Source organism: Cavia porcellus, unplaced genomic scaffold (genome assembly GCF_034190915.1).
Source record: "Cavia porcellus strain 051 isolate PalLab524CR breed Dunkin Hartley unplaced genomic scaffold, mCavPor4.1 scaffold_2, whole genome shotgun sequence".
In the NCBI taxonomy this organism is placed as follows: domain Eukaryota; kingdom Metazoa; phylum Chordata; class Mammalia; order Rodentia; family Caviidae; genus Cavia; species Cavia porcellus.
In genome coordinates this window covers 120,563,217-120,583,778 of record NW_026947485.1, presented here as the reverse complement: position 1 = coordinate 120,583,778, position 20,562 = coordinate 120,563,217, and the positions used below count along the sequence as shown (strand labels likewise).

The following is a 20,562-nucleotide window of genomic DNA, read 5'->3' as shown; positions in this document are numbered from 1 at the left end:
TGAGTAATCACATCAGCATCAGTGCAAACATCATCCATTGCGATGCAGAGGGGTCACAGAGGGCTTGGAGTTCATGGTGATGGGAGGTCTCTGGCGACATGGATTGCATCGTACACACTCGTTCCTAAAATGTGGTTGAATGAGTGCTTCAAAAGTGAGGTGTCCATTTCTTCTGTTCGTGCACACATCTAAATAGAAATGTATGCTCTTGTTGAGATGGTTATTTTGAAAAGACCTTGCTACACTATCACTCTGAGATGCAAATTGTGGTCCAGAGCTTCCTAACTGGGGGTTGCATGGTTTTTCTCTGTGAAGGACTCGGCATATGTATCTGGAGTGAACGTTCACCACCACTTACCACATACCCAGGGAATATTTGCCATTTTGTGCAATTTTATAAAATCAATTTTGACTAGAACAGTGCTGAAGTTAATGATTTAGGTGACATAATTGTCTTTTCCCCTCTTCCTTTGTAAGCACCAGATGTTCGTATTTTCTTGTATCCCTGTCATAAGTTTTAAGTTCATTTCCTTTTGTTTCACATTCCAAAGTACCTGTCACCTTAACTTTCAAATAGCGAACTCCACCTACTGAGGTCCTCATGTTTTTCTTTTTTAGCGATAGCATTTTTGTGAAATTCTTCCCTTGATATTCAGGAATGAAAATAACAACACACCCTCCCAGATGTGCAGGAAATAAACCTTCTGTTCTTCAACTGCCTGACATGGAGATGACCTTCATTTGTTTTCTGTCACCCTGCACTCCACCTGCTTCACTTTCTGTTCCCTCTCTGTACCCAGCAGAGCTTCAGTTCCGAGAGCCTCCCCAGATCCTCGCTAACTGTCTCCAAGTGGGCAGCAAGATGCACAGGAGAGGTGTTTCAGGGGACGGGGCACATGTATGCACTCGTATCAGTATTGATTTATTCCATTTTTATCAACATCAGGACAATGAAGAGATGGCATAATAGCCACTGAATTAGTTCATAGCTAGAATTTACTACTTGAAGTCCAATGCATGAAACCTTCTGACTTTTTGGGTGTTGCCACTGTTACCAGCTCAGCTGAGAATTGCAGCATGTGGATTTCACTGTGAGCCAGGAGAGGTTTCCACCAGCCACAAGAAAAGGGTCAGGCAGGGTCAGAGAGCTCCCTAGACATCACTGTATCCCACAGGCTGGTCCTGTTGCTCCATCTTCTACCTTTTTACCACTGCAATAGTTGCTTCTTTGTTTCACCTGTTGTAACTTTTCCAGTCAGTGACAGAGGTGGGAGAATTGCAAGGAAAGAATCAAAAGGCACAATTCCTAAGCAAAATTTAAATTAGTTTACAGAAAGAAATGAAGTAGATAATTTGACCTTTGTTATGGTTGGTACATTGTATCAACTTGTGAAATTTAGAAGTTTAACTGAGAGACTCAGAGGGAGCCAGCATCCTCACTTTGTAAATATCCTCATACTGTGCAAGAAGAGGTCATGGATGAGGCGTGAGTGCTACACCTGCCCTGGAGAGGGTGGTGGCCTGTGCACAATACGAGGGAGGAGAAGAGGCTTGTTCTGGCCCCTTTTGCTCTATCTGCTGCCTTGAAGTGTTGCCCTGGTGCCATGCCCTCCTGCCTTGGAGCCAGCTGATTAGTGACTGAAACTTCCACACACTGTAAGCCAAATAAACCTTTCCTTCTTTTATTTTGGGTATTGGGTGTTTTGCCCCAGCAATGAGAAAAAAGTAACCAAGACAACCTTGAATCTCTTTCTTTTTTTCTTCTTTCTCTCTTTTTTCTTTTCAGTGACTGGCATTACAGTGACTGGCTTTCCCCTTTACCAGGTAGAAATGAAAATCACCAGCCTTGCTCAGGCTGAGCCTGGGCTCACATTGGGTTTCTTCTTCTGCAGGTGACACTGCTCTGTCAACCTGATGGGCTAGGATGGTATAAGACATTGGAGACCGACAGTGAAATAGCACCTGCAGTCACCTCACAATTTCCTGTGTTCTATGTTTTCCTACAAATAGTCTTCAAAATGTACAGAAGTACTTGCAAGTAAGCGTAGTCATGTGCTTTGGGCCAAGAACTGGTCCTTTCCTATCAAAGTAGATTATTCTTTTCAAATAAACACCAGACTTCGGCAGATTTCCCAGGACAGGTTAAGACACTGAGAAGGCCGTTAAGTGTCACCCAGTCCACTCAAAGAAAGCAATAATGAGTTACTGTAGTAACTGTTTTAGTCAGCCCAATTTACTCCGGTGGAACCTCATCTCTAGCTATGTTTTAAACCACAAATGTCATTCTTTTTATATTCATGCATTGACCAGGGCCTGAAAACTCACTAGATGCCAGGAGTATAAAGACTAAGAAAATATGATCCTTGTGTGTGGGATGTGTTTGGTTTTGGAGCACTGCCAGTGAGTGAAGCATTTTTAGATGCTCGCATCCTTTGGAAATGGTGTGATTGCTTCATTTATATCTGTGAAATGTGATCTTGCTTTAATAAGTAAGGTGTGCACACATTTGCTTATGTCAGTGTGTATGGTCTGACTAATAGCTCAATGCTGCAGCGTATGGTTGTACAGGTTGTGCACTGGTGAACTCTGGGATGCTCTACACCCTGCAAAGCCAGCCACACCACTCAAAGTTCCCAGAGCTCCTACTGGATGCCGCGGAGCACAGAGAACAGTTACACACACCTTGAGCAGGCTGCCTCCACAAAATCCCAGGGAGTATTCCTGCATTCTCATTAAAGTGTGTGGCTTGAGAGTCTGGTGATAAACCCAATATGTGAGTGGATTCCACTTCTGATGCTTTGGGATTGTACCAATCACTGAGCACATTTATACCAATCACTGTCCTAATCTTGCTTCAAAGAAGAGGGAGTGAGAATTCTATAACTAAGGTTTTACTCATTACATTTTGGAATCGTTATGTTTTCCTTTGGTAGAAAAATGGAAATATTTAAAAACTGTAATGCACGTGCTTCAAAACCTCTCTTGTTCTGGGCATCCAGTTATATATTTATAACTAAGTCCATTTACCAAAAACTTCTCTGAGTCTTATGAGTAATGAGACATCGTTACCCATCCTTCTCCCCAGTCTCATTCTTCAGCCTCAAATGCAGCTGAGGGGTGAAAGCCCTGCCAGAGAGAGTAGGGTGCTTGTCCTGCCCCTCTGGAGGAGGTGAGGTGCCCTGCAAGGCCACTGCTTTGCAGCCTGGGGCACTGTCCCGCTGCACACTGGGGAGCCCCTCCTTTCCCTAGCACACCCCTGTGTGTACCTCTGTGCATCTGTCCTGCTCCTGTCAATAGGTTTACATCAGTCTGCTGTCTCTCTTAAGCATAAGTGCTTAGGATCCAAAAGTGAGCTTTGTTTCTCTTTGGTTGGTATAAAAAGGTTGCTCAATAGGTAATCATCTAAATTGTCATTCCACAGGATGTAGAATATAATTTAGGAGCCATTGAGATCTGTAAGGCTGAGAGTCCACTCCCTGGCTCAGATCACATTGTTTACTTAGGCTACCAGGTGGGCTTTGCTCCATTTCTCTTTTCTCCATTTTTGATTTCTCCATTTCTGTGTTTCAAGACACAGCTCCTGTTTCCTGTGACTGTGCCACTGGTCTCCTTCCTCAGAGTCCACTAAGATCTCTGCTTCGGTCTTCTCGGTTGTTGCTTTTCACACAAACTGCTTTTCCTCCTCTCCTCCTTCTCTTCTTCCTCCTCCTCCTCACCTCCTCCCCCTCTTCTCTTCCTCCTCTTCCTTCCCTTCCTTGTACTCTTTTCTGTTTGTTTCTGTTTATTTCTTAAACAATTGCCTGCTGAGAGCACATTTTTAGAAGCTAACCTTTAAGTCAGTTCTAGCCATTGTACTTTCGGGGACATTCATCGGTGTTCTCAGTCACTGCAGTACTGTGTCCAGGCTCTCACAGTGATGACTGACACCTGTGTTTGTGAGGTTTCCCTGCATTTTTTTGATAGAAGTTCAAATGTTACCATTTCTCTCGACTTTACAGGTACTATATTTTCAGGATTACATTTGTTCATCTAAATATTCTATATCTGTATAGTTGCTGAAGTTAACAAGGCCAAGATTACTCAAAGGTCCTTAGTATGGAGGATATGCTCAGCTGTCATTTCCTACAATTGATATCAATTTATGGAGTGGCCTTGGAATAATCATTGTTTTCTAGGAACATTGCATAATAGAAAAGCTCAGTTTTTGGTGACTTCTCTTTCCCCTTTTAATGTCATTAGCACCACCTGGCCACCCTCTCAGCTCTGCACCCTGCTCACCAGTATGACCTTGAGAGCTCCTTGGTAAGGCACAGAGCCAGGGCCAGGTGTGAAAGGCAAGTTTGTATTGGAACTCAGCTGGTAGGATGTGGTGCTAAGTTGGAGGAGAGGGTCTGAGAGATGGTACCATCGGTAATTTTGCAGTATTCAGGATATTAAAAACTCTTGGAGGCTTAGTTACAAGTAATTTCCCTACTTCTTTTGACAGTATTGTCCATGTCATTATGTATCACACTCATGTATGATCATTCAGTTCTGAGTTGATGGCAAGCCTCATGAATATATGGAAGTTTGCTCTGTAAAATTTGTACACATATAAAATGGGCTGCATCTGTCAACTCCCATGTTTGTGCGCACACACACACACACACACACACACACACACACACGTATCTTAATGGCACTGCTTTTTATAAAAGAAAGTCAAAGATGTGCAACCTGGAGCAATCAGTTCTGTCTAAGCTTTAGTGATCCTAAAGTTAGTTAAATTGTCTTTGTTTTCAGATGAAAAAATTCCTCAGCTAACAAAGCTGTAAATGAGAGTTATTTTAAAAGCTTAACACTTTGAAAGATCAATTAAGATGAATTCCTGAACTATGTCTTGATCACAGAAAGCTTAGCTGTCCCGATTAACCAGGGTAATTGGAGAATGATGTGTTTTCTGGTTTTGTGCTGTGCAGCCATGCTGTCTTGACTGGAATAGGCTTTGCTATGCATATTCCAGTGACCCGAAGTCTGATGTGCCACACTTAGACATGGGTATGGGTCAAGAATGAACCTGCAGTTGGCCTTGTGAAGACACCTTAAGTCACGGCCAAAGAAATGAATAATATTGAATCAAGCAACAGGAAAAAGACGTTTCTGCTATAAAAGACAATGACTTTAATAAATTTTTGTTCTCATCATGACATATAGTCATTAGATACCTCAGTAAACCACAAATCATAAAATACTTAAGGATAAATAGTCCAAAATCAAAATTGACATGTCATGTTAATCTTTCTGTGCCTTCTCAGAACTTGGTCAGTGCTGAATGTACGTGTGAGTCGCTCATTAATGTTGTCTGTCAATGAGTTTTGAGCTGTGTGCCATGCTCAGAGGTGACCTCAGTGTTCAATTTTGCATTAGGTGGAAAAACCTGCTGCTGCTGCATCTGTGTGTAGACCCAGAGCTGTCTTGCAGATGGTTTATGGCTTTATTTTTAGATCCAGTACTAGTAAGATGTTTAACTGGAAGCTGTTGAATTTTTGAGGTCTTCCAGACATGTTAAAATTGTAAAGTGAAATGGAGTCTTAAAATATTGTTTTGTAGCTCAATTAGAAATACTCTCAAAAGTAATTTAGTTGACAATGACTTTATGGTCAACTTTCTATCTCTATAAAGTCTGCTTCTAAAATTTTTACTTTAAAAACTTTCACTTCTGATGATAAAACCTATAACTGAGAGGTTTATATTCATTTAGTTGTGAACATGTGTGCTAAATTCTAAGCTCATTTTTATAGAAGTTGCATTTGAAAACAGTCCTAAAACTCTTTGATTTTATTCATATTTGTACATTATAATATCAAGGAGTTATTTTCCATGTTTTGAATGTGCAGTAAAAGAATAATTTTTAAAAGTAATAATTTAAAATAGAAGATTTTTTTTTGCTTATTTCAGAACTTATATTTGATACTTAGGAAACAGTCAGAAAGCAATTGAAGTTCTTAATAATTTCCAAAATCCCTTTAGAATGTTTCAGAAACATAGGTGAATATAACTTCATATGTGTAAATTTTGTTGTTATAAAGAGAGGGGAAAAAAAGCGCCCTAAAGGATACAACAGCAAGGGTGTTTAGGTGTGTTAAATAGAAGGCCATATTAATATTTTTGATTGGATTACTGAACACAACTATTTGCAGTCTCACTGTTTGAATGTTCACTTTTTATGCTTTGATCCTGTGACCCGAAACACCGTTTCTAACATGGTAGCGTGTAATCTATTAACTGGTGATAGCTTACTGTTTTTTTTTTTTTTTGTAGTTCTGAATTACTTGTACCCTTACACTGTTTTGTTTTGTTCTGCTTTTTTTCTCCTTTTCCTTTTAAATAAAAAAAATCAAAAAAAAAGAAAGAAAGAAAGAAACATAGGTGCATGCTTCTCATGTTTGTTTTTGAAAAAATAATGATTCTAGGATAAAAAAAGAAAATTTTAGTGAAATTTCCATTTTGTCAAAATTAGCTCTAGTGTATGGGTTTTCCCCCATAATTTGATCATTATCATAGTAGTACCAATATACCATGATAATCGCATGGTATCTAGCATATTAAACTACAGGGGAATTATGGGTTAGGCTGAGAAGTGAAAGTACTGCTAATTTATAGTTTTTCAAGAATTATTCATCAAGTGATTTGATTTTGGTTATTTTCTTTATATATGATGAAAAAACATGTAATTTCCTTTGCATCTTATATGGAGTACATTTGTTATAGCATCACAAGGTAATATTCAGATTGATTGCTGCCTAATTTTTAATGCTCTATAGTAAAATTAAGATTTTTAAAAGAAAAAGAAGAAAGTAAGTCCCTCCATAAGTACAAATTTTTATTTCCTTTTGATATCACCAATGCGTTGAAATAAATTTTAACATGTTCATTGACTTAACCTACTAAAAACCATCTGGTTGAGGAACAGATCATTAATGATAAAAGATACACCTTTTGAATGCTTGAAATCTGAGAAAGTTGAAAATTTTAAGTGGATAATGTGTATCTGTAGATATGAATAGTAATTAAACAGAATTCATAGAAAAATGCTGAAGATACTGTGTACCAACTTCCACTTTCCACTAAGGTTTTAAGACTCCAACTCTCCTTGTCCATCTACTATACCATTCCATAGATTATGGATTATCCCCTAGGGCTGGCCCTATAATACTGAACTATACTGAGAACAAGTCTAGGGTCCCCTGTACATGACCTGGGAAGGAAGTCTTGCTAATGCTCACGTTGATGCATAAGCAAGAGACATTCTAAGTATTGTTATGGTTTAAATCTGAAGGGTCCCCTGTGTTCAGAGGTGGGTCTTTCAGAAAATGATTGGATCATGATTGAATTGTGAGGGCTGTAACTTCATCAGTGGGTGAATCCATTGATGGGTGTATAATTTGATGGCATCACTGAGAGGCGATGAAGAACTACATGGTGAGAATGAAGTGAGTGGGTCATGGGAATATGACCATGGGGCCATCACCCTGTGCCCAGCCTCTCTCCATCTGCCTCTTTCTCACCCTCTCTGTTTCCTGGCTGCCATGAGATGAGCATCTTTCTTCCTCTGCTCCTTTCCACCATACTATCCTGACTCACTTCAGTCAGCCATGCACCGAAACCTGTGAGACCAGGAGCCATAAGAAATGTTTCCACCTTTAAGTTGCTTCCCTTTGTCTCAAGAATAAAAAGCTAACACCAGTATAATGTGACAGAATAGTATGGTATGTCTGTGTACACATGGAATCTTACTCCTGTCATATAATGCAAAATGACATGGAAAATTGAGTAAGAACATACAATGGATATAAATCCATTTTAATTTCATTCCGATGACTTACGTCTTTTCATATGTCATGACTTTTGATGCTGCCTTTCTATTGGCATTCTACCATGTGGAAAGATTTCTGGTGTAGAGGACAGACTATAACCTTTAGGAGATGTAGCATGGAAGTTCTTCTCTTTCCATGGTGAAAAAATAAATGAAGTAAGGTATAAAATAATCATGCAAGACTGTGTTTATTATGTTTGTAAATCTCCTATGAAACCTCCAGGCAAACTGGGTTAGAGAACATAATTGCAATGTAAAGTATTTCTTGCAAATAAATCATGAATGACATGTCCAAGAACTTTGAGAATCACATTTAGCAAGAAATTGAGAATTGAACATAATTTGTAATCGAAGTGTTGAAATCATGTTTTATGCACCTCATTAATTTATTCATTCTTTAATTCCAGCATTCCTTACTCAGCCAGGAAAGTACTCCCTACACTTACTAGAGTATATAGGTAATATTTTCCCCAGTTCCATAAAAGTTGTAAATTTGAATATATAAACACCAAATGCATTTGGAAATTTTATTAAAATATACCTTTTATATTTGTTTTTTTTTCATGATGAAAGTATTAACTTATTGCAGTAATCATTGCATAAGTAATAAAATCATTATATATATCAAATATATATCAAATCATCATGTTTTATATATTCAGTGTACTCAATTTTTGTCAGTTAAAAATGTTAACATAAAAATATAAAATATTTTATAGTATTTTATAAAATAGAGTCATGCACTTGGTAAAATTGCTCAGGCAGTAAAGAAACTGCAAGAGAAATCTCCCTCTTCAGATCCACCCGTAACAAGCAGCTCTGCTCCTAGAGATAATAGTATCTTATACTTAGCCTCTCTGAAAGAATTCAATCATATATCAAATCTGTGTGTATATCTTGTTATTTCCCAAATAGGATTGTGCCATGCAGACTGTTCTGACCTTTGTGCTTTGAATTGAGTAATACATGTCAGAACATATTGACATATTCAGACTTATTTCATTCTTTATAACAAATGTATGGTATTTTTCTTTGTGACTTCAGCACAGTTTAACTTAGCCTTTGAGGACATTTAGGCTGTTTCTTGCTAATGTAAATGCTTCTGCAGTGAACATCCTCACATAGTTCCATGACATAGTTTTGCACTATTTGGACCAGATCTCCTTCTATATGTTGTACCCTGAATAACTATTACAAACACAGCAATGCACAATCAGTTGTTATAATGGTCCTACTAACCTGCTTTGAAATCTGTTTCATTGTTGTTTTCATCCTTTTTCTCTTTAAAATAAAATAAAAAAATAAGTATAGCTATTTTCCAATTTCTTTTTCTGTTATAACGTTCTTAATCTTATACTATACATACGTAATGTAAGAGGTCATGCCCATAAGAAACAAGTCACTGTATGGACAAGATCAATTTCTGTGGGCAAACTTTCTGGATAAAATTGTGTGTAAATTTCAGATTTAGTGAAGACCCAATCAAATTCCCGTTCTAGAAGTCCGCATCAGTGTGCATTTCCACTACCAGTATTAGGGACTTCTTGCTTTGTGACGTGTGTTTGAGCCATGGCTATCAGGGAGCCCCTTCATCTGTGTGAGTAACGATGCTGCTATAAATTTACCCTTTACATTTGTTTTGCAAAATCAATAAACAAGTAGACTCCGGCAGATTCATTTTTAAAAACGTTGGTTTTAGAGAAGCTTCCCCTCACGGGCATGTGCAACCTGCAACAGACATGTGTGTGCTGTAGTAAAACCCATAAAGAAGCAAATCCTGCTACTTTTCCCTGGTAACTGTGTTATTTTATGTGTGGCCTGACACATCGCCTCGGCAGTCAGTGTGGGCCCAGCAGGGCAGGCAGGCTGCAGGCTGAATGCGCTTGCTGGCTCCAGGCAGGTCCAGAGCAGCTCAGATGTGCTGATAATGCATAGCATAAGCAGTGCACTCTAAGGGTCGCTGCCTTTGCTCACACTCTGTCCATGTTTTCCAAGGGAAAGCTCGAAAGGAGGCAGCCAAAAACCGCAAGTGAACTGAATTGTTATTTAAATCAGCACTAAATATCTATAAATCTATTTGCTGAGGACAGTCTTAAAATGCAATATGAAAAGAATGAGGGGCCTGATATCTAACAAAAAAATTAAATAACAACTAACGGAAGACTTTGACTTTTGGCATCATCTCTTTCGATGAACCAATAAAACATTTATCCCAAGTCAACCAAGTAGCTTCTTCCGAGATCAAAAACGAAGAACAAAGAATGAAACTAAATTTTGCCCTTTTTTGTCACTTTCTGACCATATCCCTGCGTCCCCCCAGAGATCTCAGTTGCCTGCTGGGCCCCTGTGTAGCCTCAAGGTTCCTGGCTTGTGCTATGGTTAGAACTTGGATGATAACAGACTGTTACTGTTCCAACTCCCCAAGAATTTAATTAACATAGTAAAATACAGGGAAAAGAGTGGATGGATGAGATTCAGAGGTGATAAATGAAGGAATGGAAGTGTACAAGAAAATGTGAGATAAAGGACGGAAAATGAAACTTGGCGGGATAACGGTGAAATAAGCTCATTTCACATATAGGGGAGGAAAGGAGAAATGAAGATCAATTTTAAACTGCAGAATATCAGTGAGCCTCCCAGGTTCAGCCTTTTGACATTTTAATGTTATAAACTCATGGTTCATTGAGATTTCTGAGATTTTACATTAGAATAGAAACCAAAGAAACCCCAGCTAAACTGTGGAAACTTCATCACTAAGTGATGCTCAGTAAAGTGTGCATTTTACTGGGATTTGCTCTAACCTTAAGCAATTTCTATTGTGTGGCTAAGGTCTGTTGAGGGATTCTTGGGCAATGCATCAGACAGTGACAAGCCCAATAAATATTATGTTAACACACATGTCCTCCTGTTGCTCATGCATATTGGTGCACATTGTTTAAACACAAAATTAAAAAACCCAACAGTGCCCGGCCCATTTCCATTTGGGTCCCCAGACCCTACTTCTCCTTACCCCGCCAGCCCATTTGCATGGAAAATGACCTCAAGCTGTGTAACCAACCTTGTTTTTAAATACCTTGTGTGTAGATCTGGCATCTGTGGCTCAGTATTTCCTTTTTGAAGCCTTTCCTAAAATTTAGAGACAGTGCACCAAACATTCCGCTCCCTCTTGTTTGGCTTCTTCTCTCTATTTCTCCTCTCTTTCGTCACCCCAGGCCTCCTTCTGTTTTCCTCTCATTTCCTTCCATTCTCTTCACCTTGATGAGCCCCTGAGGGTGACTCTGGGCCTCAAAGACAACCGATGGGCCGTGATGCTTTGAGAAAGAATCACCTTCAGCACTTCAGCACCTCTGCAAGTGTCCCAAGTCCAGGCTCCTTAGCAGAGGTTTCCGAGATGGTCTCCATAAAATAGAGCTGGACAAACTTAGAGAAAACAGACCCAGGCAAATTTTCTTTTTAACAGCCTTTTACTTTTTAAATAGTAAGCATTTTTTGGGTGGGACACTTTCCAAATAAAGTATACATTGTGCCATGATTTTTATAAGTGTAGTAATGTTAAGAGTTTGTAGGAGGTGGAGAGAACCTGATCTATCTGCCAAAAGCAAATATGCATTCCTCTCTCCAGTGTTTTGGAGTAGTACTTTTTATTTTTAAAAAGCATGTGCATTGTAGAAAAAAATGCAGAAAAGATGGATACAAGCACAGTATTATTTCCAGGGGTTGGGGGATCTTCAGAAGCTCAGTCGTACCTGGTGGTCTTAAAAGCCTTGGTCAGTGGCTCTCAGAATGAACCATGCATTGAGATCACCAGGAAGGGTCCTGTTAAACACTGAGGTGGGCCACTCCCCCACCTCCAATTTCTGAGTCCCTGTATGGGCAATGCGGCCCAGAGTGCACTGTGAAGTTCCCAGCTGCTGCTGCTCCTGGCCCTACATGGATCTGACCCCAAGCTCACTTCACACTTTCAGGAGCCCTCTCTTACTTAACACCGAGACAGCATCCTTATGCATTGTCTTTCATCTTTACCTGTGAATCGTATTCAAAGTTCGCAGGGGGCCAAACCCATTGCGCAAAAGTGGCTTAGTCTTTGGAGCTGTTCCTGCTTTTCCAGGAACATTCTCAAGCAGGAAGCTGTTATAATCATTCCTAATTTTCAGGTGAACGAACAGAGACCTGGTATACTTATTGTGAGATCTGGAGTAGACTCGTATTTTTTGCCTTCCTGGTCTCTATCTTTGTCCAGTTTACAAGATTCCCACAGGACTCTGTTAAGGACACACAAGCAACAGACTGGCCTTGGCCAGACTAGGAGGCCTGCAGCAGGAAATCCCACTCACGACCTCAGAGAAGTGGCTCCTGCCTGGCAGCTCACCACAGCTGTGAAGGTACACCGGGAGAGGCTGTGTTCACCTGAGACTTATCCCTGCTCGTCTGAGAAGAACTTGGTTGCACACGGCAGCAAAGTTTTCTTTGTCTCTTTGGTCACCTGTCTGGCTTTAGGGTACTTCCAGGAGTGCAATGGTCTAGCCCATTGTCACAGCATATCTTGAGTCTTAGGTAAAAATCTTATCAAGATAACCAATTGTTCTTGCTAGGTGTTCCTAGCAGTTCTGTACTGTGCCCTATTGTACAAAATATATCTTAAGACTTAGATAAAAATCTTATTATTAACCTTATCAGCATCGCCAGTGGTTGCTGCTAAGTATTCCAGTCTGTTCTGCTTTCTGCCCTTGTACATAGTACATCTCGAAACTTAGGTAAAAATCTTATTATTAAATTTATCAACATATCCAATTGTTCTTCTTTACCTAAAAGAATTCAACTGCATCACTAACGTGTTAAACATTATTTGGGCTCATGTTGTGATTCTAAACTTCCTGCAACACCAGCACAGGAAAAAGAAACCTGTCACTAGCAAAGACATTGAGAAACTCTTTATTTCTTCATTTAAAAAATTTCCCTTTATTTCTTCATTTTTTTTTAGTTAGGTGGCATAGTTAGGTGGATTTAAAACAATTCTGTTTTTAAAAAATTCTAAAATTTAGAATTTTATGAAACATAGGCCATTCTAACCACAAAAATGTAAAGAGGGTATTTCAGAAGAAAGAACAATATTTTAAACTGAGTTAGCTTAATACTTTCACACTTCCTGTTTTAACATATTTATTTTATAACCCTGCTCCACTGACCAGCATTTAGAAAACACTGGTCACCTGCCCTGACTTGATCAGACTTAGACCATGTCAAGGGGGACTCCAGTTAGTCCATTTCAAAATCACTGTGTCCAACAAAATGCCATGGTTTCCTTTCTCATTCAGCTTCAAGCATTTCTGCATTGATTTTCAGAACTTTTTACGCCAAACTTCATATGCTAAGTGGAAGTTTGGTTTAGTTCCTCAGTGGAGGGAAAGGTAAGTTTTCACTTTATTTCGTGCAGTAACATACAGAAATGTTTAAAGAGCGCGAAGCGCCTCAGTCCTGACTTCTTTTCATCATTTTCAGGCCCGGTCCCAGCCTGGGTTTCCCATCATCCTTTTCTAGTGCACAGAAGCTGCTCTGGGCCCTGAGCCTGCAGTTAGGCTTCACGGGCTCCTGGGACTCTGCTGGGACCCAGCGAGACAGGGTTAGGAGACACATTCCTGCTTGGGTCGCAGCTCAGAGATGCCACAGCAGGGCCTGGGAGGGAGCTGACCGTTTTCTTAGTGCTGTGCATATCAGTCATGGTGGTCAGAGTGCAGACTGTCAGTCCGATCTTGGGGGCTCCCAGGGCTCACTGTGCTGGGTGTACCCTACTTGGAAATCCCATTTCTGAAACTAAAAAATGTGGGAAACAATCATTCATACTTCAGTGTGCTTCTTCTGAGAAATAGCAAGTAGTACAACTTAAAGACAGCACCCAGCATGTGGCAGTAGCTCAGGAAACAACTTAACGTTGCTCTCAAAGCATGGAAAGTAGCACGGGTCCTTCTGCTTGGCTTTATTTCTCTATCACCTTGTGCAATAACTGTAAGACAGATGCTGAATGGTATTAGCATATCAGGGTGTTAAACCATCAGACATTTGTGGTTACTCAGTTATCACCAAAGCCAAACTCGAGCATCAACTTCCTATCGCTGTCTTTGACCCTCTCAGATTGGCCTCACTTTCAAGCCCACTGCAGTGGCCTAGCAGCAAAGGTGCCCATCAGTGGGTCGGGTGTAGATGCACTAAAGGTGTAACTCAGGGGCGGTCCTAACAGCTGCTCCTGTAACAGTTCCCTGACATTTCTGATAATTTTGTTCACATAAAGAACTACAAATTTTCACCTAATATGTCAAGCTATTCAGGGGAGACACAGTGACAAAATACAAATGATTCAGGTTGTTCATTCATATGATCACACTCCGGGTCTGATGGTCATTTCCTGTTGGGGACAAGGACACAGCTCGTGGTATAACCCATGCCTGCAAGGGCCTCACTGTGCTATGCGGCACCTTCTGCTGAACATTGTATCCCCAACTTTGCTTTCCTTGTATCATGTTTATTAGTAGGAAAATTAGCAAAGATTTTCTCCTGCCTGGGTTGCACTAATGCCCATGTTGGGTCAGGAATGGTATTCATCTATATATAGCTCTGTGTTTACTAGAAATTACTACACAGGCACAGTATCTTTAAATCAGAACACAATGATAAGGAAGGTGCCAGCTGATTGACCTTTCATGTATAAATCTTTGAAAAAAATTCATATTCATATGTAATACGAGTCAAGGTTTTAAGGTCATAGTAGCTTCATGTCAAAACACCTAGGTAAAATACAAAACCAAAAAAGCAACTATTAAGTACTTCCTAAAGAAAAATAAGCGTTGCTTTTGCCTAGGGATAAATCCAAACTTTGCCACTTGCCAGATGTATGACCATCAGCAAGATAACTGTCTGAATCTGAAAAATGGAAATGTGCCATAATATGTAATATTGTTGTAATCCTTGGAATGACCTGTTCGCATGCAAAATGGTTAACATAGGACTTGGCAAATGGGAGGCACACATAAAAAGAAAGTGCTACTATTGTTATTATTATTATTATTGTTGTCAACAATGTCAATCATTACCATCCATCTCCCCACACACATACACACACACATTTGCAGAATGTTTGCGTGTCAGCACTGGAGCTGCTGGGAAATTAATACCTTAACTCAATAATATGAACCTTCGCTAAGATAGATACTGTGGCATCAGATTAAAGGAGATGTATAGATTTGTGTATAACGTATTTTAAGTAAAATAGCATTGAAAATGAAGGGGGTTGCAGCAATGTTGATGTAGAATTCTGTGTATGAGTACAGATCTCTCTACATATTAAACTGTAAGTGACTGCACTCGGGGGAGAAACACGCAGCATAGTCCACGCCTTTGTTCACCGCAGCCCCACACGTAGGGGGATCTTTTCCTTCTTTTCTGTGGTTACACATGCAGTTTGCAATGCCCTTCTCTTCAAGATGAACCATCTTCCTGTCTCTTACTCCTGGGGCGAGCATGGAGCCCATCAGTCCTCTGTTGTTCTTTGCTCATTATTTTTATGTTTGTTATATTATTATCCCAATTATCCTTTCAAAAGATTACTTTTATATATTTGTTCACCAGAAAAAAGACAGAGAGGGAGAGAGAGAGGAGAGAGAGAGTTCTGAGCTGAAAACAGGTAGTATTTATTCATTGTAAACCTGTAGACAAAAGCCAAGGGCCATATAACTTACCATTTGACAAAAATCTTCAGAGGAAGCAACCAGTGAACTTCTGCAAACTAGATCAGTAAATCAAGTAAAATTTCAAAGGTAATACAGTTGGTTTCCTGGAACAAATAAGTTGCATAATTTCTTTATCCACTACCTTCTTCATGAAAAGTAATTACAGCACACTTGAAAGACGGGAGCCAAAGCATTGTAGTAATGAAGGTTTCACAGGGGGATACTGGGACGCAGCTCCAAGAGAGCCTGGGGTGCTTCCATGAGCGAGGGCTTTGGGCTCTGGGGCACAGCTCACTCTCAAGGACCTCCAGGAACAGACTCAGGGCTCTTTAATAAATATTCCAGAGTCAGGCTTTCCTGGAAAAAACAAATTAGTGTGAGGAGCCAGTCCCAGTCAATTTCAGTTTTAAAAATAGCCAGCATTATTAAGTCTGCTGAGGTCTTGTGAGCAAAAGAAAGTCCTTGTTAATATTTGCTTCGGCTTCCCACACTGGAGCACAGAAGCTGCCCTGGAACTCCTGCCTGGCAAGCCCTGAAAGGGTGTCAGGTTTTTATTGCTTAGAATCACTTTTTGGTCCTTCCCATGACAAAGTTTTAAGGGGAGAAGAGGTTGGTCCCCTCTTATCAAGTCAGGCTTTGGGTGAAGGACAGGCAAATGATGCTCTGCCTGTCTCACTGGGGACAGCGCTGTCCTCCCTCTTCATTTCAGCTCTGCATTTGCCTAATTGCTCTGCGGGGCTGGCAGGGATGTCCCTGCAGCCCTGTGGCTGTGCTGACTGCAGAGACCCTACCTGGCACTGTAAGTCGGTGCGTCAGCACTCTGGGGTGGGATGAATGAAAAATCAGTCAGCAGGACTGCAGTGGCAACACGCATCACTCTAACCTAGTTTGCCCATCATTTCAGCTAGTCACCATAGACCCGAGCAGTGCTTAGGATGGTAAGTGAATGGCAACCCACATGTTCCTGCTGCTTAATTGGGCTTTTTCTTTTTCCAGTTCTCTTTTAAATTCACAGCAAGCAAATCTAACCAGCTCAGGAAGCCACACGTAAACTGAATGTTGATGTTGAGTTTCATGCAATTATCTTCCATCTGCCCTGCTTTAGTAGCCAACTGTTTTTAGACCAAGTGATAGCCATTCACACAGAGAGATGCATCACATTGCTATCTTACTACTTTTACCCCAAACTCAGAGGGTTAATTTTTTTAGAAGCCTCATATTCTTATGAGCCCGTGTCCTCCCCACATCTTTCTGGACCTTGGTGTTACTTTTTGAGTCAAAACTAGAAATTTGAAATTTCAGGATTTATAGTTCTGCCAAGACAGAGTTAAACACTGTTTGAGCTCTGGCTGCCTAAAAGGAGCTGAAACAGTTCAAAGCTGTCGTCTTGTGCTCTCAAAGAGCTCCAATAGCTTTCTGGACAGATCGGGTTAAATATTTGTCCAGACCCATTGCAGGATGATAAGGCGGTGAGAAGTTGTGCAGTGCAACACTCAGGGTTCCAGAGCTCACAGCTGTCTCTGCGTGATGTCCACACAGTGAAGAAGACCTCCGGGCTACGAAGATGAGGAGCCTACTTCTTCTGGTGCTGGTTTCCGTCTGCTGGGCAGACCATCACTTGGACAACTACACTCTGAATCAGGACAGAGTTATCCACATCCAAGGTAAGAAAACTGGCTCTCCTATGAGAGTTGGATTCCTTTCAAGTTTCTTTCAGCTAAGACTCTGAACTCATGTTACTTCTGCTGTGTTAACTTTTTCTTTCTCTTTCTGCTAATTGGCGAACACACTGCCTGGCTTTGGAGTGCTCTTGCATTAGAAGAGAGTTAAGACCTGAGGACAATTAAAGTTGGATGGTTTAAGAACGTCCAACTGCAGTGAGTTGATGCAGTGGAGTTCAGTGCTTTTTGTGTAGCTGCTGTCTCCAAGCAGAAGAAGGCAGGGCAGGAAGTTCATCGAAATGCACAATGAGGGGAAGAAATCAGAAGTAAAACTTATAGTGTTGGGTGATTCTGTTACAATAAGGGTGAGATTATTAATCAGAACAATGCAAAAATATGAAAACCCAACAAGCAATATCCAGGCAAAAGTGGCTTACCCTACTGCAGCTTTCTCCAGGAAAGCTTCCGTTCCTGCAGACTGGTGCCGCACATTTCTGTTGAGCTCGGCTGAATGCACAGCCCAGCCCGAGCACTGTAGCAACGCTGGAGGCTGCAGCACAATGCAGGTCTCTCCTCCGTCTGGCTTTGCAGGGTACACTGTACATTAAGAAAGCCCAGGACTCATGCAGTAAGGAAAGCCTGTTCTCAGAGATATGCCTCCCCATCTGTCCTTGCCTGCTGAATAATTAAAACCCAAATTACAGAACTGAGCAGCTTAAACATGTGAGCACCTTAATCTTAGATAACCTCCGTTCGGGTTACCAGAGGCATTCTAAGTTTGCTAAGAGACATAAAACACCAAGTTGTATGGTCAAGGTCAAAAGTGTAGCCACAGAAACCTGCGTTCCCTGCTGAAATGTATGGCATGTGGAGGTCAAATGATAATGCAAACCTGGCTGGAAATACTTTATGCAGTGTGATTACCAAGTATGCAATGTGATTACCAAGTATGCAATGTGATTACCAAGCAAATATAATTTTGAATTTGCCTATGTCTGTCTATCGTAGATACATCTCTTTCAGGTTTGTTTGCTTCCAGTATTTTTGTTTTTTCCACTGTTGAACCATGATGAGAAATTATATAATCATAAATTTTACAGCACAAGCTGCTGACTCAGCTGCTTCCTTAATGTATGTAGTAAAACCAAAGCTATTTCTGAAGACTAAAAGAGATTTATACATATAGTTGATGAGAAATAATATCACTGTACTTTCTAGACAATTGTACAGTTCAGCCCCAATGATAATGTCAAATTCATGAATAATAGCAGATTGAAATCAAATGTAAACTAAGCTTTACATTTGTATAGTGGTGGTTTGAAGTTCTTAGCAGACACTCAAATTATGAATTATGTACAAACTATTTAGCTTACTTATGCTCAGTGTATGAAACTATTATTTTAAAAATATACAACATTTTAAAAGCTATTCCTATAAGTAGGACTGAAATTTTCTCCATGAGGAAAATTGCTGGGCTCATTCTCCCTCCCCATCCTGGTTGGTGAAATTTAATACAAAGACATTTCTGACCCAAGAAGTCAGAATTAACCAGGCGATTTGCATACACTCTGCGCTGTACACTTTTTTTCAAGTACCTTGATAGTTCACTTCATTTTAATTGTAAATTCACATTCTTAGAAAGTGTAGGCTTGCCTTGGAGAGTTGCTCACAGCTTCCAAGTGACAGAGTGATGGAACCTATATTTGGTGATGCAGATTACACTGAAATATATTTTGGGTCACAAGATTATGCAGTTGTGTCCACCAGGTAGGGTTTATTTTAGAAAAGTTCCAAGTACCGGTTCTCTTTTCCCAGTACCTTTTTTCTCTTTTCCTTTGGGATAAGATTCAAATTGAAATATCAAATTTCAGAGTCCTACAGATAGGCTGTTTCCACATTGACTTAGGTTGATTTTATGATGCAAAAGCTAATTATGTGGTGCAAGGGAGAATCAAGCGGGTGGGTGCCTCCATTACTTTCTTGAAATACCAGCTGTTATCCCACATTTAAAACATTTACTTTCTAAGCATGGTCCAGAAGGAATTTAAGGATGTTGAAATGCTCAACAACTTTTTAAGAATTGGTGTTCAGGTGATAAAATTAACCATATGAATCTCAAATTCCTGAACTGTACTGATAAGCAGCATGAACCTCTCTCAGGTATAGGGAAATAATCAACATTCATTTTATTGCAAAAACATCTTTTGAATATTTCATTTTTCATTAAACTTCTGTTTTTGTACTCTAAGATTTTTGAGCATAAATGATACTGTGGGAATCATGCAGATAGCATCCAAGATTCTCTTGGGCTGCTCTGGTGCAAATCCTTGACAGTCTGCTAATTCATTCTGGGATTTTAAGTACAAGAGTTACCTAAGTACTTCTCTGAGTGGTCCCAAGACTTTGTTATAGCAGATTTAATAAGGATGCAGAAGCACAAATGTTCAGTCTGTCTAAAAGAGGAAGGAAAGGAGGGAGGGAGGGAGGGAGGGAAGGAGGGAAGAAAGGGAAGAGAATGAGCTAATGGCACATGTAGATCCCATGCAACATATTTCTAATGAAAAATGCTTTTCTAAATGAAAAGCTGTCCTCACTCATAGAGATTAAATAAAACTTTGCATGCACTAAATTATTCTCTTTAGCTTATTGTTGAAATGATTTGGTTACAAAAGGAAGCACATTTCTTACGTCCACAGTCTGTTAGAACTGTTCAACCGTGATGCTAGCTTACATGTCTAATATCACACTCGGTATAAGGGAAGGTGATGTTCTCCAGTGCTTCTGCTGATGAGAGGCACCTGAGAATACTGTTTCTGGAGTGCTCTCCACCGGGCTATGGTCCTCATGTCACCCTGTGGCTGCTCAACCTTCATTTACTTTGAAACTTGACTCCAGTAGGAAGGGATTTGCACAGAGCACCAAATCCCATAAAAGAACAATAGTCTAAATATTTGAGTCAGGTCCAAACACTTCTTGTATGGAGTTTCAATTGCAAGTCTGGAAGACTTCAGCTTGCAAGGCGGAAACTTTGAATTGCTAGCAGAATTTCAGAGATGATGAATGCATGTCTTTAAACACAACATTTAAGAGGGAATTTACAGATAGCAAAGGGCACAGGCAAAGTAATTATAGTTGCACTGAGCACATAACTGTTTGACCTTGTTACGATCACGCAATCAGTGCTCCCTACACCTGGTTGAAACACACACCTTTGGATAAGTTTAAATCTTTCTCCTGCCCCCACCTTTTAGCCTAGGCCCTGGGAAGTTTACTTAACCTCTTTGAGTCTTATATCACTTAGTTATACACAGTTGAGCTCAGACAC

General features: G+C 40.2%; 1 protein-coding gene across 3 annotated transcripts in view; it reads left to right on the top strand.

The window, feature by feature from the left end:
• Hapln1 (hyaluronan and proteoglycan link protein 1) overlaps nt 1-20,562 on the top strand; it is a 66,477-nt gene that overhangs the window by 19,278 nt on the left and 26,637 nt on the right. For 2 of the 3 annotated variants that reach the window (XM_003479471.5, XM_013143671.3), the window contains exon 2: nt 17,116-17,240. In XM_003479471.5, coding sequence (XP_003479519.2) covers nt 17,141-17,240 — 100 coding nt within the window. In that variant the 5' untranslated portion in view covers nt 17,116-17,140. Of the gene's footprint in view, nt 1-16,495; nt 16,515-17,115; nt 17,241-20,562 lie in introns of those variants that run through there. The other variant, XM_063245303.1, reaches the window with a different exon arrangement.